The 18326-nt window shown below is 37.4% G+C and overlaps 1 protein-coding gene across 1 annotated transcript in view; it reads left to right on the forward strand.

The window, feature by feature from the left end:
- The window catches only part of LOC106148665 (zinc finger protein OZF-like), a 25128-nt gene extending 7131 nt beyond the window's left edge, over positions 1-17997 (forward strand). Inside the window, exons 4-7 of the mRNA XM_013514940.1 lie at positions 4476-4558; positions 5371-6208; positions 13246-13253; positions 17578-17997. Coding sequence (XP_013370394.1) covers positions 4476-4558; positions 5371-6208; positions 13246-13253; positions 17578-17997 — 1349 coding nt within the window. The remainder of the gene's footprint in view (positions 1-4475; positions 4559-5370; positions 6209-13245; positions 13254-17577) is intronic.
- Positions 17998-18326: the final 329 nt, after the last annotated feature.

The following is an 18326-nucleotide window of genomic DNA, read 5'->3' on the forward strand; positions in this document are numbered from 1 at the left end:
TCTGAAGCCTCGGTAAACACAACCTGCATCCCCGCTACCCTTGTGGAAGCTGGGCCGATCCCCAGACAGCTTCAGGAACTCCAGTGAGTCTCCCCTGCCCTTTCCACACACGCCTCGGAGCCAACTGAATGCAAAATAGTTCGGGAGCATCTGGGACCCCACCTTCCACCACTCAACAGCACAGGAGCTGCACTGAGCGCTGTGGATCTTCAGATACTAGCCCTGCAACTCACACACAAGGGGGAGAGCGAGGCTGCGCTCCAGGGAAGCTCTGGATCTATTTCTTTTACAAGATCTTCACTTTCATGTACTTTTATGCCATTGTTTCGGCTTCTGAGTGAAACAATATTTATGCATATAATGGAGTGAGACATTTACATAGTGTCATTTTTTCTCATAATCTATATTAAACATGTTATCTGTCTACCTTTTGAGCCATTTGTCTCCATTAATTAATAATCTAATCCTGAAAATCCTGTACAGTATCCAGTTAATTATATTCCTTAACCCCTATGTCAATTTCATGTGACCTAGCTGAACTGCTTGTCATGATCTTCATGTATTTTTTCTAAGTGGTAAATATTAATCACAGCAAACTGTAAGATTTATTTTAGAACAAATATATATGCATAAAATACACATCAATCCCTTTCAGTCAACCTGTGACATTCTTAACTTTTCTTCTCTCGTTCACTTTTCTTTTTCTTACATAATATTTTCTCTTCAAATTTTATGTTATTTTAAGCACTCTGGTTGTCTTTTCTATTTCAAATATGAGAGAAAGAATGTGATATTTTATTTTCCTACTCTGCCTTATTCTGTTTAATGGATTTACACTTCCCTCCAGACATTGTTTTTATGTTGTTTCTGGGTAAAGCACACTCTATTATGTACATACGCCATATGTGATCTTAGGAACATTACTGTCTGTGTATTAATGATCAGTTTTTAAAAATCTCTTGTTGAGAAGGTTGCATTTTTATTATTGCATATTTTATCCATTTTAAAAAATGTATACACATAAAGGTTACTGACTGTGATTTCTTTGGTGTAAACAGTTCTAGCTCAGACAACTAATGCCAATATGTTGCTGTTTATTGCACTATGTGCTTGTTGTATATTTTGATATATGATACTCTAACACTTTTGTTTGGTTGCTCATTATTCCTTATATTTTCTTGGTTTGTTGTCTTCGCTTATAAATTTTTGGATTATATTTCTAGTCCTGTGATGAATGCTCTTAGTATTTTGATTGAGAGTGTAGTAAATTGATAGATCAACCTGGATATTATGTTCATTATACTAATATCAATTCTGTTGCATCAAAAACATGAGATATTGTATCAGGTTAATAATATCCCTTAGTTATTGCAGGCTGATCAGGTCCATAGCCTCCTGAATGAGTGTACAGCAAAGGCTAAATATAAAGAGGCAAATGGAATGATTTCACTAAGACCCAGACCTCCTCTGGATGGCCTATATTTATTTGGTTGTCAAAAGAAGGGAAAGGAGTACTTGCGAAGGGCAGAATCACTCCAGGACATCTCTAAGTAAGGTATTACATTAATCCTTCATAAGGATTAAGTTAATCCACCCAGGAGTGAGATGCCTGAGGCTATAGTGTTTATCCAGTTGAGGTCTGATGCAGGTTTCCTTGGCTGTGATCTTGTCTTATTCTTTGCGGCTTTCTGGGTTCATTCACCACTACAGGTTTTAGTAGGGATTAGTGACTCACAGAGGTTCACTTACTATGAGTCCACCATTTCCAGATAAGGAGCCTAGGCCTTGGACAGATTCACAAGTGAGCATGAAAAGCCAATTGATTAATGTAAGTCCTGTTCAGGTCTGCTTCATAATGGTCTCCATCAATATGATATTTGTCACTTTTCTACCCTTGGGTAATTTTTTAAAATGTATATGGGAGCTCAGAATATCAGAGCTTTCCTAATATGGATGGCTGGCTCCAAGTTGGAATATTATGGCAGAACTGCCTCATTCAATATGAAGCTTCCTCACTTCATGGAAGCTGAAATAGAATTTATTATAGGAAAGGTTTCAGAGAGGGAGGGGTCAGGGACAAGAGCACTCTCTTTGAGTTCATGGATTAATTGAACACCTTATTTGATCCAGGCTACAACACTTAAAATTATTTTCATCTATGAACTCATCAATACACTTCTACTGATAAATAGAGTGCTTCTAAGATCTGTTCATATCCCCAAATCCAATCATCCTTACGTATAAGTGTTCTGTGTCACTTTCTAGATGGAAAATAGAAAAGAGCTCTATTTTCTAGCCTATGATTACAACTATTTATTAGTACTGTGAAATTTCTTATACAGAATAATTTTACCCATTTGGTGAAGTTTACATTAAGTACCTATTGTACATATTTGAATTGTAAATAGCAGATTCCCTGATTATTTTCTCAGTGTTCAATTTCTAGGATAAACAAAGGTCTATTGCTTTCTGAATCATGATGTTTATTTTGCCATTTGGCTAAATTTGCTCACGAGATCTTGAAAGCTTCTGATTGTTTCATCAACAAATATGCATAATATGACTTTTTCTGTTAGTTTTCATCTTATCTTATTCCTATTCTTTTATTTTCTGCTAATCCTTATTTGCTTTGGGCTCATTGTAAGTAATGCATTGAGTGGGAATGTTGAGATAAACCCAAATATATTTTCTGAGTTTAGAGTAATATTGTCACTGTTTATCAAGCAGTGCAATGATTACTCAACATCACGTATAATCTTGATATTATAGACACGAGGTTTGTGTAGTTTCAGCATGTGTTTATATCGGCAAACAACACACATGAAAAATTCTCAATTTCTCTCACCATGAGAGAAGTACAGACTAGAACAGCATGAAGGTTTCTTACACCAGAAAGAATGGCAATCTTGAAGAAGTTAAAGAGTAATGAGCACTGGTCTGTCCGTGATGAGAAAGGTACACAGCGATATTGTGGGTGGAAGGTAAACTTCTAAGTATCCATAGTTCTCAAGGAAATGAAAGTAGAAATTCCATATGATCCATGTTTCCCACTCAAAATACTTTTCCAAGAATGCTTCATCTATCATATAATGGTCATTTATGCATAGCAACGTTTATGGCAGCACAATTCATAATAGCTAAATCCAGGAATCTCCCTGTATCTCAATAAACTATTGCAAATACCCAGAAAATGTGGTGTCCGTCCATAATGTGAGGGCTGGGGATTTAGCTCAGCGGCAAAGCGCCTGCCTGGCAAGCGCAAGGTCGTGAGTTCAGTTCCCGGTACCGGAGAAAAACCAAAAAAAAAAAAAAAAAGGTCCATAATGTGATACTACTTCACTGTAAAGATTGATGAATTTGAGATGTTTCAAGCAAAATGGATGCACCCGGGAAATGCAACACTAAGGGAATTAAATTGGAAAGATAACTTAAACACTGCCTTTTAACTCTCAGTTGAGAAATGCAAACTAAGTATAAAGAGTAAAATAAAAATGGATAGAAGAAATAAAATTGCATAGTTCCCTCTCATATGTGAAGTGGTCCCGGAAACAGAGAGGAGGATCAATGTGGAGACTAAGTAAGGGTGTACAATGTGCCATGTACAGACTCAAAACACCCACAATGAGTATAAGTATTACTTATCAAAAACATGATTGAAGAATGTTCATATTGACCAAAAATGAAAAATAAAATGGGGAAAGGGTATTTAAAGATGGGGGACAGGGCCAAGGGTATACCTCAGTAGTTCAGTACCTGCCTGACAAGCACAGGGTGAGGAGTTCGATTCCTGGTACCAAAAAAAAAAAATACAAAATAAATAAATAAAGATGGGGGAGGGAGGTAGACAGAAAGGGGATTAAAAAGACATGAGCTGTATTTTGTATGTTTACTCATTCCAAGATGTATATAAACTTCATATAAAGGAAACATATACTAACAGAATAAAATACAATTTTATTTTATTTTATTTTTTTAAAATACAATTTTAAACATATAAATATAAACTATTTTATTGTTTAGATTTTTGTGTTCACATCTAATTCAGTAAATTTATCTCTGATCTTATCATTTAATGTGAGAATTCCTTGGTTTATTATGCTTATTTATTTGACATGGAAGTATTTTTCTGGAGATATCTTAAATGTATAAAATTTTAACTTTTAGCTATAGCCTTACATTTTAGAACTGCAATCACTATGTCCAAAATTTGAGGCATATCGTGTTGCCATTATTGTTAGGTTCCATGTAGTTAACATTTCCATGATGATTTGTGGTATAAACTACTGAGAACTCAAAACTTCATCAATCCATCTCCATATATTTGTAAAATTTACATCATTTTTTTACTTGTAGAATTCTAATATTACATGCACACAAATGCCCTTTGCAGACTAGCAAATACATGGCACTTCATGGGGTTTATCATATTCACTTATTAAGTTCCTGTGAATTATTTATTTTTGTAATTATTACAGAAAAAAAGGGCATACGTGAAGAAGAGGAAAGGATAAACACACATATTATGAAGAAGAATAAAGCATGCACCATGAAGCCCATGGTAAGTTTTAGACACATGCATACTTGCACAGATAGGAAAGAACTTTCAATGAGAAAAGTTCGTATTTGAGTGTGATAGCATTCTGTAAGACAAGACGAAGGACTCTTAAAGTGATGTGGTCTGGATAGCTTGAGATTATTTAAAATGTAACATACTCCCTGGACTGTTATGTGTGAAAGGAATGAAAAAATGTACAGTTTCACCTAAACTCTGAAACTGTTTGAATCGTCAGTATTAACCTACTCATCATTTACTTGTGATACTGAAGAAAAAGAATGTTCATATATGGTAATGGGATAATATGACTATAAATGGAAAAAAATAACTCATTTCTCTAGAATTCAGTGATTAATATAGAAGTAAAATTAGTGAATATGACATATGAAGATATATTAATATATAATAAACAACAGTTGATTTCCTTCCAAATATAAATAACTCATATTGACAAAGACCATTCAATTGGAATGAATTAAAAAATTTAGCTGACCAGTATGACTTCATGCATTTCTTAAATCACAATCTACCTCAACATTGCACACTTACAATGTGAACAAGCCCTTCGTAGGAATTCATACATGAAGTGACAATGATATATTTCATTGAGACAGAAATTATATACATAACCAACATAAGAAACCCTCTTACCCCCATGAATGACTCAGGAAACCTACTATGACTTATAGTCAAAAGGGACATATAAACGTTACATATTAAAAAACACTTTACTAAAAGCTCTGAACTTATATGTACTAAAATGTTTGAATGTCATTTCCTCAAAAATAAGCTAATATTTCAAACTTAAACTGCAGGAGTACACACTCGGAGAACTGATAAATCTTGAAGGAAATCTGTGTGGGAAAACCTTGACATATCCATCTGCATTCAGAAGACACCAGATGACTAACTCTGGAACTGAATGCTGTGTACGGGAAAAAATCAAGAATCAATCTTCTAAATTTTATCAGCATCATAAAACAAATAGTGGTGAGAATCTTTCTAAATATCTTTGTGGCAAAACTGTGAATAATTCATGTACCCTGAAAAATATAAGAACACACACAGGGGATAAACCTTATGAATGCCATCTATGTGGGAAGACCTTCTCTCGATTATATAACTTTAGTATACATGAGAAAATACACCCAGGAGAAAAGCCACATGACCATCATGTGTGTCAAAAAGCTTTTGCTAATTCTAGTTCTCTTAAAAATCATGAGAAAACACACAGAGGAGAGAAGCCATATGAATGTCATCTATGTGGGAAGACCTTCTCTCAATCATCTCACCTTAGAATGCATGAGAGAACACACACAGGAGAGAAACCTTATGAATGTGATGTGTGTCAAAATGCTTTTGCTCATTCTAATACACTTAAAATTCATAAGAGAACACACACAGGAGAAAAGCCATATGAATGCCATCTATGTGGGAAGGCCTTCTCTCAGACACCTAAACTTAGGATACATGAGAGAACACACACAGGAGAGAAGCCATATAAATGTCATCTGTGTGGGAAGACCTTCTCTCAATCATCTCACCTGAGAATGCATGAGAGAACACACACAGGAGAGAAGCCATATGAATGTGCTCTATGTGGGAAGGCCTTCACTCAGTCATCTAACCTTAATAGGCACAAGAGAACACACAGTAGATAAAATATATTGATGCTACCTCCAGAACAGCCTGCAATTTTCTCCACTTAGAAGGTATGAAAGAACACACAGAGGAGAGAAGTCATATGAATGCCATCAGTGAGAGAAAATTTTCACTGTATCGTCTGCCACAAGTATGCATGAGAAAACACACATGAGAGAAAACTTAGGAAAGTCATCTGTGAAAAAAGTTTTAGTCAGTAACTTAATTTCCCAAGCAGAGGAACCACATAAATTTCATTTCTATGCAGAAGCCTAGAGCCAGTGTTTTTATATTGGACAGCATGAGAGGACTCACAATGGAGATGAATCATAATGTTGTTCAAAATGTGTGAAACCGTTATGTCATTATTGTGTACTTTGTGATGTGTCTGACCACATACAAAACGGAACAGTGAATGCTACAGCAAATATTCTGACCTGTGAGGGAGCAGGAATGTAATGAATGGGCACTGGCCATTGCTCAGCTGCCTTCTGATAAGTGGGGTTTGGCTTGACCTCTCACCACAGTCACTCTAGCTCTTTCACCCAATATTGGGCTTCCACTGCCGCTGCCATCCTCCCCCTTCTAGGAGCTTTGGATGGGATCTCTCTTCTACCAGCTGATCAGGCACGGTCCATGACCTGTAGGACTGGCATCCAGGACTGGTAACCTCAGCAGGGCTACCCAATTCCTTGTCTCTTCACTCTCAAGGTCCTGCCCTGCTCTTTGGGCCCAGATGTCCCCACTATGCCCACAACTGCACACTGCTCATCAAAGAGTTCTAGGCTCCTCAGATCCACCATCAGCTTAGATGACCAGAGATGGGGCTGTCCATGGCAGGGACCAGATCTCTTTGGAAAGAGACATTGGCTTCCAGGCTACCAGGGTGATCCCATGGCTGCATCAACTGCCACAGCCACAGCTCGTGTCCCACCGCTGGTCCTCTTCAGCTTTCTGCAACATCCTCTGCTTCACTCCTTCCTCAGTTCACTCCACATCCTGGAATTTCCATCCCAACACCAAGTCGTCTAGTTCTCCTAGTGCTGTCCATGCTTTTTACCTGTTTCTTCCTTCACAACTTTCCCCAGGGTTCAGGTCTGTTTGTTCCCTCAGAGGTCCCTCCAATCCCCCTTGGGACCCAGTTCAGCAATTCATGGATTCCCATAGCTTCTGGACGTTTCCAAGCATCCCATATCCACCTGCCTCCTCTGGTGCCACCGCCTGTACCCAGGTTCCTCCAGTTCTGCACATTCTGTACAACAAGGTTCCAGTGTATGAGTTTCTCCGAGGGTCCCTCTGTAGAGAACGGCGCTCTCTGGGAGGCAGAGAGAGCACAGAGACTCAGTCATTAAAAGAGGAAAGGGAGAGAAGGGAAGAGGCTGCATTTTCTTCAAAATAAATGTATAGAAGTTGCAAATCTAGGTGTTTATTACCATGATCATGGCACCCACAGCACTTGGGTAACACAGATCCTCCCCATTCTACCAGCCTGGAGAGGAATGAGGTCCCATCTCTGGATCAAATGGGCCACACAAACCCCAATAAAACCAACCCACAGGCCCCACATGGGAGGTTTCCCAGCTCTGGAGTCTCCTCTACTTCAGAAATGTGTGTTTTGCTGCTTTGCATTGAAACTCATTTTCACATGGAAACTTCCTCACACCCTTTCCGATGTTATTGTGCTGGACTGAGTGTGGACATGGGAACATCGTAAGGGCGGTGTTGAAATCACAAACCAGACACCTCTGCTTACTTGGGTGTCCGACCCATCGGGCTTGGTGCGCTTCACCCCTCCTCAGCTCCTTCTCCACTAATCTTCCCTTTCGTGCCTGTTTGCTGCTGTCCTCCAGGCCCAGGGTCTTTGCATTTCTGCTGCTCAGCTTACATTGATCTCGGTGTCTCATGCATCGATTTCTCTTCTCTCCACCTTTCCTTGTGTCCCTCTGCATCTCTGCTGTCCACTCCCACTGGAGGCACTCAGGTCCCTTTCTTTAAATTTGGCTGTCCTGCCTGAGATTTCCACACTCAAGGCTTGGTTCCCTCCACATCCTCACTTCCTTCCCAGCCTCTTCAGGTCCCTCTCTTCCTCCTACCACGCCACCATTTCTTTAATCAAGGCCTCATATGCTTCCATTTCTCTGGGCGTCTTCCATTTATTGTGTTTTCCCACACACCGCACTCATGTCTCCCTGCCCCTCTTTGCAGCTCTCCACAACTCTTCCTGCCCCTCTTGCCAACAGGGCTCTATGCTCCAGTCTCGGTTCTCCTCACCCCATCGCTCCACAGACCCCAACCCCAGAGCTCATCTTGTAGATAGATGGAAAGGACACTCACAGCTCATGTTGTGAGGCCTGTATCTACTGCGTATCAAATCCTAGGACTGTAAATTTAATACAAATGAGTTTTATATATTGACCTTGTGTTGCACAACTTTGATAAACTAAGTAATTAATTAGTTCTAGTAGCTTTTAAAAATGTACCTGTTTTGTATATAGATGATCATGTCTGTGAATAAACAGTTTTATTTCAAAATAATAAAAAAATTAGTCTTGAAAATTTCTAACATGCTGCTTATTTGGGAGAAGAGTAGTAGATACAACAGGAGCCTGTGCACCTGTGTGTGTGCATCAGTCGTAATGAAAAATTTATCGCCATGTTTGGTTCCAGAGATGTCCTTCTGGCATCAAGGAACTTCCTTCTTTGGTATGTAATAGGACAGATAGAAATGACACTTGGGAAGCATAATTCAAAAAATAAATATAAACATCGCTGAACACAGACTCCCCAAGTGAGGACCAGGATCTAGGCATGAATGCCTGTGTAGTTAGGTTCAGATGCCACTGAAGTTTGTCCCATGAAGCAGCATGAGGGGTGAATAATAGAATCTATAGACGGGTGTGGGTGATACCATGGAGGCTCAGGTGAGAAACCTGAGGTTAAAGAGGGGCTGGGTTTTGCTGCCCAGAATGTGCACACATATTGTACAGAATAACAAAATGTCTATAAAATTCACAATACAAAAGGATTATACATAAATTTAAGTTAAATTATGTGAATGGCAGGACTAGAACCCTTTTAAATTTAATGCTTGTCAAACTGAGGGTCAAAATTTAAATTATATATTGTACTTGCACACTAGATCAAAAACCATCTGATGGGCCCAGGTTATAGCTCAGCTGCACATCACCACCTGGCAAGTGTGAGGTCCTGAGTTCAATTCCTGGTACCAAAATGACAAAACAAAAACTATAACCATCAGATAAACAAGGGACAAAATAGGAGCTGAGGAAATTGAAGGGTCATAACAAAGATTTGAAGTAGTGTTCTCAAATGTATCTGGTTTTTCATGACTTAAATAAAATATAAATGCAGGTGTTTGCAATGGATTTTCAGATTTTGACAAATAATTATAAACTCTAGGACTTCAATATGTAGTAAGCACTGTATGTTTCCAGAAACAATAATTAATTAACTGGTTATCAGCACTGGTTTTGCACTGGGGTCACCTGTGTTATATTAAGAAGTGTCATTCTTGAGACAGATAACTGACTGATATTCAACACCTCAAAGAATTGTTATTCAACACCTTAAAGATCTCAGGTATTATTGAGGAATGATCAAATTGACTTCAGATATAGTGGAACTTTCTGTGTTCCCTGGCAGGGTTGTTCCCTCCTCAGAAGCAGAAATGTTAAGTGAAGCAGGATCTCTACAGAGAAGTCCAATCAATCCTGTGCATGAGTAGGGAATGAGAGAGCAATGAAACAATTTACTACTCGGGCCCCTGTGGGAATAGTGCTTACGCTTTCATTGACCAAAGATAAAATACTGATTTCACATTTTATTATGATTATTAATAAATTCTTAATATTGGCTGAAAAGAACAATATAAACAGTGGCCTAGCACTTCTTCGCATGTTACATTAGCAATTTCTTTTCTAATCCCATTATTTTATTTTAAACCTTTATACTTTTACATTTTTCCATATCATTTTCCTCGATGGTTTTCTCATGTGAAATTTGGGTCTGCGTCCATAGAATCCCTTGTCTGGGTTTCTCACTGTTTTCCAAGACCTAAAAAGCTTCCTAATTCATAGACTACACTAAGAATATTTTGTGAGTGATTAACTTCATACATGAATCTTCCTAATTGCCTTTCACCAAAGGACCTGCCTCTTTCTTCTGAAACTTATTGAGAAGATATAGCTTTCCAGTTGTAGGGAAAATCCAAGCAAAGCATACAAGGTGTGTTACCAGCAAGAGCCCGAGTAGATGTGATGAGTCTGCTAGGAGGTTGAATCTCCAGAGTGAGTTTTCTGTCTTTCTGTGAGGTACAGAGAAGTCAGCAGGGAGAGCATTTCCCACAGAGGCAGAACTAAAGGGTTCAGCACACTGAAGAAAGAGTCACTGGCTGCTCACTCCAGATCCGGGTCACAAAACAGAGGCCCAGAAACAGCAATGGCCGCTCAGTGACTCAGCAGTACCAGGAGGAGGAAGCTGAATGCTCCCCAAGTCCCTGCCTGAGGAACTGAGCAGGAAGCCTTCTTAGGGATCTGATACCTCTACTTCCTGCCTCTTTTCTGTTTTTAAGGCATAGTTTTATACGTTATCTCCTTTGTACTTCCTTCTTACCTGTTGTTATTCTTCCTTCTTCTAACACAAAGTATTTTACTTTCTCTTTTTCTTATTTTTTTTTCCATGTCTTTGTAGATTTTTTAAATTATTATTGAGGTCCTCCTGCCTCAGCCTCCTGAGTGACAGAACCCTCAGGATTACACCACCTAACAATTATTACAGCATTCACCCTCTGCTTTCTTCTGCTATCTGTTCACTATTTGGGATTTTCTTAAGGGTCTTCCCTCCCCTTGTCTTCTCTCAATTTGTTGGTTTTCTGTCACCAGTTCAAACACTGCAGTTTATAATCCTTTCCTTACAGGACACAGAAATAGTATGGCAAAGAGGAAGGCTATAGCAAAAAGCACATCCATCATAACAAAGGCCAGATTTCACCTGAACCTGATGATGCACCTCCAGCACCTCAAAATGAAACAAGGATGCAAAGTGAAAATTTGGAGCAGAACATAAGTACTGAAAGTTGTAGTAGAAATAAAATTTAGTACACAGACACTATTGAACAAGAAACTGCAAACTATATTTCATGAAAACTTAAAAGAAAATTGAAACTTGCCACACCCATAGTGTGTCTGTAGGGGTTGGGCTGAACCCTGGACACCTTCAAGAAGCCTTGGGAGTAGCCCCTGCACTTCCCTGACAAGCATGCACGGCAGGCGGAACCCCAGGCACCCTCTGGGGCCTCAGTGGCTATTTGCCACACCCATAGTGTGTCTATGGGTGCTGTGCTGAACACGTGATGTATTCAGGAACCCCGGTGAGTCACTGTTGCGCCTGCCTGGCCAACGTGCAAAGCTGGCAGAGCCCCGGGTACCCTCTGGAGCCTTGGTGGCTACTCTCCACACACATACTGTGTCTGTGGGTGCTGGGCTGAACTCCAGACATCTTTATGAACCCCAGTGAGTCACTCTGGTGCCTCCTTCACTAGTGTCTCTGAATTAGCTCCAGTCCAGCGCTGAGAGAGAATAGACTGCTGCCCTGAACAGCTTGTTCTCTCCATGCATGCTGTCCCCACAGTTCACTTACTAGGAAGTGGTTTGTCACTGCTTCTCTGTCTAACCTGAAATGTGCATGGTGTTGTAGGAATCAATCACCATGGAAGATGTGATCATAAAATTCAGCCCGGATGAATGGGCCCTGCTGGACACACCACAGCGAAAGCTGTATAGAGACGTGATGCTGGAAAACATCAGTGACCTGGTTTCTATTGGTGAGTCTGTTTAGTCAAGTTTCTACCTACCTGTGAGTATACCTACCTTCAACCTATATGTAATCACTCAGACATTGTCTAGAATACATGCTCCTTATCCCTCTCAATCTCTGTTCTGGGCCATTCTTAGACATCACAACTATGTCAAAGATAATTTCATTTACATTCATATACAATACATTTTACCACTCCCTAATATAGTCTTGAAAACTATTTCCTGACATCATATAGCTAAATCACCAAATGCTGAGCAAATCAGGGAACTAAGCTTTATGGATTTTATAAATATGTGAAATATTTTATAGATGATTTTTTAACATTTTGATGAGGATCATTATTGATATGAAAATGAAAGCTCTGAGTATACTTGAGTGCGTTATATTGGATGCTATTTGAAGTTATTTCCCTACCATGAAACTATTTACACTTTTCAATGTGAAGACACCTTTACTGCCCATCTTGAGTTTTTGGATATTCTTATTTTTAGTCTTACATGTTTAGAGTACATGGTTACATTCCTGTAGGGAGCTGGTATGTGTATATAACTCATCTCAAATATGTATTCTCTTTTCAGTTTCTCCCTTGTTTCCCCCATCTCTCAATCCCTTGGTTCTTTTATATTTTGAAAAAAATGTATCTTCCTTTTTGCAACTCTCCTAGATTTTGTTTGGTCAATCTGTCTATCTATATATTGTTTTTTTTCACACAAGACCAAAATTCATGTGACATTTAAGCTTGTACATCTGATTAATTTCTACATAAGGACAGTCTCTGAGTGCATCCATTTTGTCACAAATGCATTAAGTTTATCCCTTTTGAAATACTGATCATTCTGTTTTATCTCTAAATACAACCATGAGCACAAGTGTCCTGAGGACTTCACAGTTTGCTCATACAGAGTAGATTTCCTCCTAATCTAATAAAGACCTTCACAATTTTTCACTTACCACATTGTCCAGGCCTTCTACCTATGTTCACCTTTTTGTCTTGGTATCTCCCATAGACTTTGTCATAATGTGCATTTATTGCTATGAATTTAATAATCCACTTTGTTATTTTCTCCTGAACCAGACAGGAATACTGCATATCAGCTGTAATTTTTCATTTAGATAAAAGGGAAATCCTGTGGATGGTAGAACAAAGAGAATTCACCCAAAACCAGATTTTAGGTAAATATGACATATTGATATTTCAGTGTAGAAGAGAGCTGGTCAAGTGAATTTGAAAAATACATTTTATAGTGACACATACATTCTTAAGTCACATTTGTTTAGATATCTGGAACAAATACTTGCAAAAATTTCTCCAGCGATGTGATTATTTTTTGAAATGATCTTCACAATTCATGTATATGCCTGTCCTATTAAAGGGAGGGAACCGAAAGCATTCTTTCTAGAACAACAAACAAATCAAGGATGCCAGTGATCACCAATACCATTCAACATAGTATTCACAACAATAGCTAAAGCAGTCAGGTAAGGAAAATAATTAAAGAAATTATATAAGAAAGGATGAAACCAAACTACTATTTGCAGTTCACATGCTAAACTATGTAGAGGACATAAAAATTACCCCAAGAAAATTCTTAAAATTATTAATCTATTTTAGCAATACTGAAAAATAATAAATCAACACACAAAAGTCAATAGCACATATATATACCAATGATGGAATCATTGAGCACAAAATTGTGAAACCGACATAATTCATATTAACATCAGGGAAAACTGAAATCTAGGAATTTAACCAACAGTGGACACTATAGACCTCTACACTAAATGTTAGAGGACCTTGATAAAAGTGACAGAAGAAGACATAAGACATGTAATAAAAGAAATACATTAATAGTAAAAATACACAAACATTTCCCTGGACCTTGAAGGAAGAAAAAACTTCAAATTGTGCATACTCTGAAAAATGAAGAAAACAGATTATACATGTACATGTATAATCCAATTACCCATTAGATGAGCTTATTCTGTTGGTTCATGAGTGTTTTTTGTGAGCACTTCAGTCAGCAAACAAAGTGTTTGGTAGCTTGCTGCTTTGTGTGTGAACTCTGCCTTTATAGACAAACATAGTCATGGCCAACTTTATGGGAAGAACATGAATGTAAATATTTTCCTGAGATTTGTATAAGGAATTCAGTGCATGAAACACTGTACTACATATATTCTGCACTGAATTAGAGAAATCATTCCTGAAATTCACAGGGGACAAAAACAGACCCCAAATAGCAAAGCAATATGGGGCAACAAGAAAAAAGCAAAGGGCATCATAACACCTAACTTCAAGTTGCTTTAGAAAGCCTAAGTAATAGAAATTATAGAGTACTGAAAAGAAATTTGTGAACTAGTGATACAGAATATAGGACTCAGAAACATCTGCGGACTTCAGCTATTTAGTCATCAGAAAATGTGCCAAAATATACGTTAAAGGAAAGACAGCTGTCCCAATAAATGATGCCAAGAAAGTTGGCTAGAGGCTATGTATTTGTGGAAGACTATTATATCTCATGATGCAGTAAGACAAACTATCTTATCAAATATCTGAACTTTAAAGTGGAACCTCTTGAAGATAAAATAGGTAAAATACTTAAATCTCTATGTAAAGAGATTTAGATACTGTACTGTACATTTACATACTGTGCAGTACATACTATACTGCATATTACATACTGTGCACTTACTGTACTGCACATTAATTTCTCAGGAAATAAGAAAATACTAAAATGGGACATTACCAAGTTAAAAAGCTTCTGCAGAGCAAAGGAATTAGCACAGTGCAAGACAACTTAAGGAATGGTAAAAAGTTTGCCAGCTATTCATGAAATACAAGACTAATATCTAGGATGTACAAAGGCTCAAAAATGTTAGATCACCTAAAAGAAACAAATCAGTGAAGAAATGGGCAAGTGGAAGGAAACATTACACATCAGAAGTATTACAAGCAAGCAACAAACATGAAAAAATTATCAAGTTCTTTGGCCATGGAAGAAATGCAAATGAAAACAATGTGATGAAGTCTTATACCTGAAAGAATGGCAATCATGAAGTCAAAGAGTAACAACCGCTGGTGTGTCTGTGGTGAAAAAGGCACAATTCTCCATTGTGAGTGGAATGTAAGCAATACAGCCATTATGGAAAGCAGTATAGAGTTTCCTCAAAGAAGTAAAAGTAGAAATTCCATGTAACCTAGGTTTCATTTTCTAAGTATTTTTCCAAAAATGCTCCATACATCATATTACAGTCACACATGCGCACCAGTGTTTATCACTGCACAATTCATAATAGCTAAATCCAGGACCAAACAGCATGTCTGTCAACAGATACATGCATAAGAAAATGTGATGTCTGCATAATCTTGTACTACTTCACTTTATAGATTGATGAGTTTGAAGTATTTGTGGGAAAATGAATGCAACCGAGAAATACAATGTGGAGGTAATAAAATGAGACACAGAATTTAAACACTGCCTGGTCTATCTCACTTGAGTAAGGCCAAGCAAAAATAAAGAGAAAAATAAAAGTGGCTAAAAGACAAGTAATGGGATAGATCTCTTGCAAAGATGAAGGACTGCAGGGGACAGACAGGAGGACAAAGGAGGAAGGGAAGAAAAGATTTAAGACTTGCAATATCCAGATTCTAAATACCCAAAGTGAATATAACTATTACACATGAAGGATATGATTGAAGAATGAAAATATCAACAACAAAAAGAAAATGGCGAAAAGGGATTTAAAAATTTGGAGAGGGAAGTGGAACAAAAGGGAATTAAAAAGAGACAAGCTATATTACCTACACCTATCCACTCCCAGGATGGTTAAATTTCAAATACAGAAAACATGTACTAAGATAATAAAATACAATCTTAAACATTTAAAAAATTAAAAATATTTGTGTATTAATTTTTCATGTTGTGCAATTCACATCTTATTCATTACATTCAGCTCAGCATTATTTAATTGAATACTTCTTTGGTTCACTACTGTTATGTATTTGACATGAAAGTTTTTAATTTCTTGATATAAATTAATTTTTAAAATTGTGAAAAATAGGTATGTCCTTCCATTTTAGAACTGTTCTTATTGTGTCTCAGTGGTTGAGGCATCTCCTGTTTCTGTTGTCATTTGATTCCTTGAACTTTTACACTTCCTCAGTGATTTATGGTATAAACTACTGAGAACTCAAACCCTTCACCAATCAACCTCTATATTTGTGCAATTTTCATCAGTTGTTTATTTGGGAATTCTAATATTAATTGATGGAAATGCCCTTTACAGAGCAGCAGATAAAAGGCACTTCATCGTGTTTATTTATTTCATTTTCTCCCTTGCATGTTATTTATTTTTGTAATTATTACAGAAAGAAAAAGTGCACATGAAAAGAGGAAACGACAGCCTCTCCACATATGAGTAGGAATAAGGCACACACCATCAATCTCACGGTAAGTTTTATAAACACGAATACATGCACAGAAATGAAGCAACTTTCAGTGACTAACAGTTTGCAGTTGAGTGTAATGACATTCTCATAGACAAGATGAAGCACTCTCCAAATCATATGCTCTCCATACCTTGAGATTATTAAAATTTAATATGATTTCAGAAACAGGATGTGTGGCCTTAGCCAAAAAGAACAGTAGCACCTAAACTGTGAAAGACATTTAATTGCCAAAATTAATCTGTTCATAGGTAAATTGTGATATTATAAAGAAAAAATATTTGTATTACATGGATTGTAAGGTACTTTGAGTATACAAGTAACAATAAAGTTATACAACTCTAGAATTCATTGAATAAGCTAGAATTAAGTTTAATGAAAGTTACATGTAAAGCTATATCAGTATATTAAAAAAACAGTTGATTTTCTCCCCAAACAGATAAGTCATACTGATAAAGACCTCCAATAGCAATAAATTAAAAGACTTAGCTGACTCTTGTGACTTCATACAATATGTATTAATTCACACTTTACATTAACATTGCAAACCTTTACTGTGAAAAATTTCTTAGTGATTATCCATACTTGAAAAGGGAAAAGTATAATTCATTAAGACTCAAATAACTCATACTACCAACATGATAAATACATTTTCCCCCAGTATACAATCAGGCAACACAGTATGACTGATAGTGGGGAAAGATCACATAGATGTTATCTATTTAAGAAATACTTTATAAAAAGCTCTGACCTCATATGTCATAAATTGTATGAATATCATTTATTGCAAAATAATTAAACTAATGTTTTAAACTTAAACTTTATTAGAGCACACAGAGTGAGATCAACCATTGTGAATGCAATGAGTGAGAAAAACTTCAAATATCAGTCGGCAATCCAAAGACACAAGTCAACTAACTCTGGAAAATGTTCATACAAAGGTCATCCAAATGGGAAAGGCTTTACAAATATTTCTAAGATTAGAGATCATGATCAGACTCAAACAGCAGTGGAGCTAAATGAGTGCTCTGTGTGTTAAAGTATCTTCAATCAATCTTCTAAACTTCATCAGCCTCTGAAAACACATAATGCTGAGAAGCCTTATAAATCTTATCTGTTTGGGCCAAACTTAACTAACTCATCCAAACTTAAAAATCATGAGAGAACTCACACTGGACAGAAACCATATCGGTGTCATCTGTGTGGAAAAGCCTACAGTCATCCAACCAGCCTTAGTTGCCATGTGAAAAGGCACACAGGAGAGAAACCATATGAATGTCATCTGTGTGGAAAAGTCTTCCCTTGCTCTGGTCATCTTAAAATTCATAAGAGAACACATACAGGAGAGAAACCATATGAATGTCAGCTATGTGGAAAAGCCTTCACTCAATCATCACACCTTAGGCAACGTGAGAGAACACACACAGGAGAGAAACCACATGAATGTCCTTTGTGCAGAAAAGCCTTCACTCATTCTTCTAGCCTTTGGAATCATAGGAAAACACACACAGGATAGAAACTATGTGAATGCCAGCTGTGTGGTGAAGTCCTCACTCAATCATTAGGCATGAGAAACACAAAGGAGAAAAACCATGTTGATTTCACCTTGGGGACAGCCTGCAGTAATCTCACCTGTGTAGTTATGACAGAATGTATACATGGTGGAGTGAAATCATATTAATGTCATCTCCGTGAGAAAGCCTTTACTCTATCATCCTACTTTAGTATGCAAGACAAAACACTAAAGAGAAATTGATGCATGTTACCTGTGTGAAAAGAAGTTTTCATCAGTAATTTAAATCCACAAGCATGAGAGAATGCAGAAATCAAAAAAACATGCAAATT

This window comes from Chinchilla lanigera, unplaced genomic scaffold, assembly GCF_000276665.1.
Source record: "Chinchilla lanigera isolate Chin_1 unplaced genomic scaffold, ChiLan1.0 scaffold00002, whole genome shotgun sequence".
Taxonomy (NCBI): Eukaryota; Metazoa; Chordata; class Mammalia; order Rodentia; family Chinchillidae; genus Chinchilla; species Chinchilla lanigera.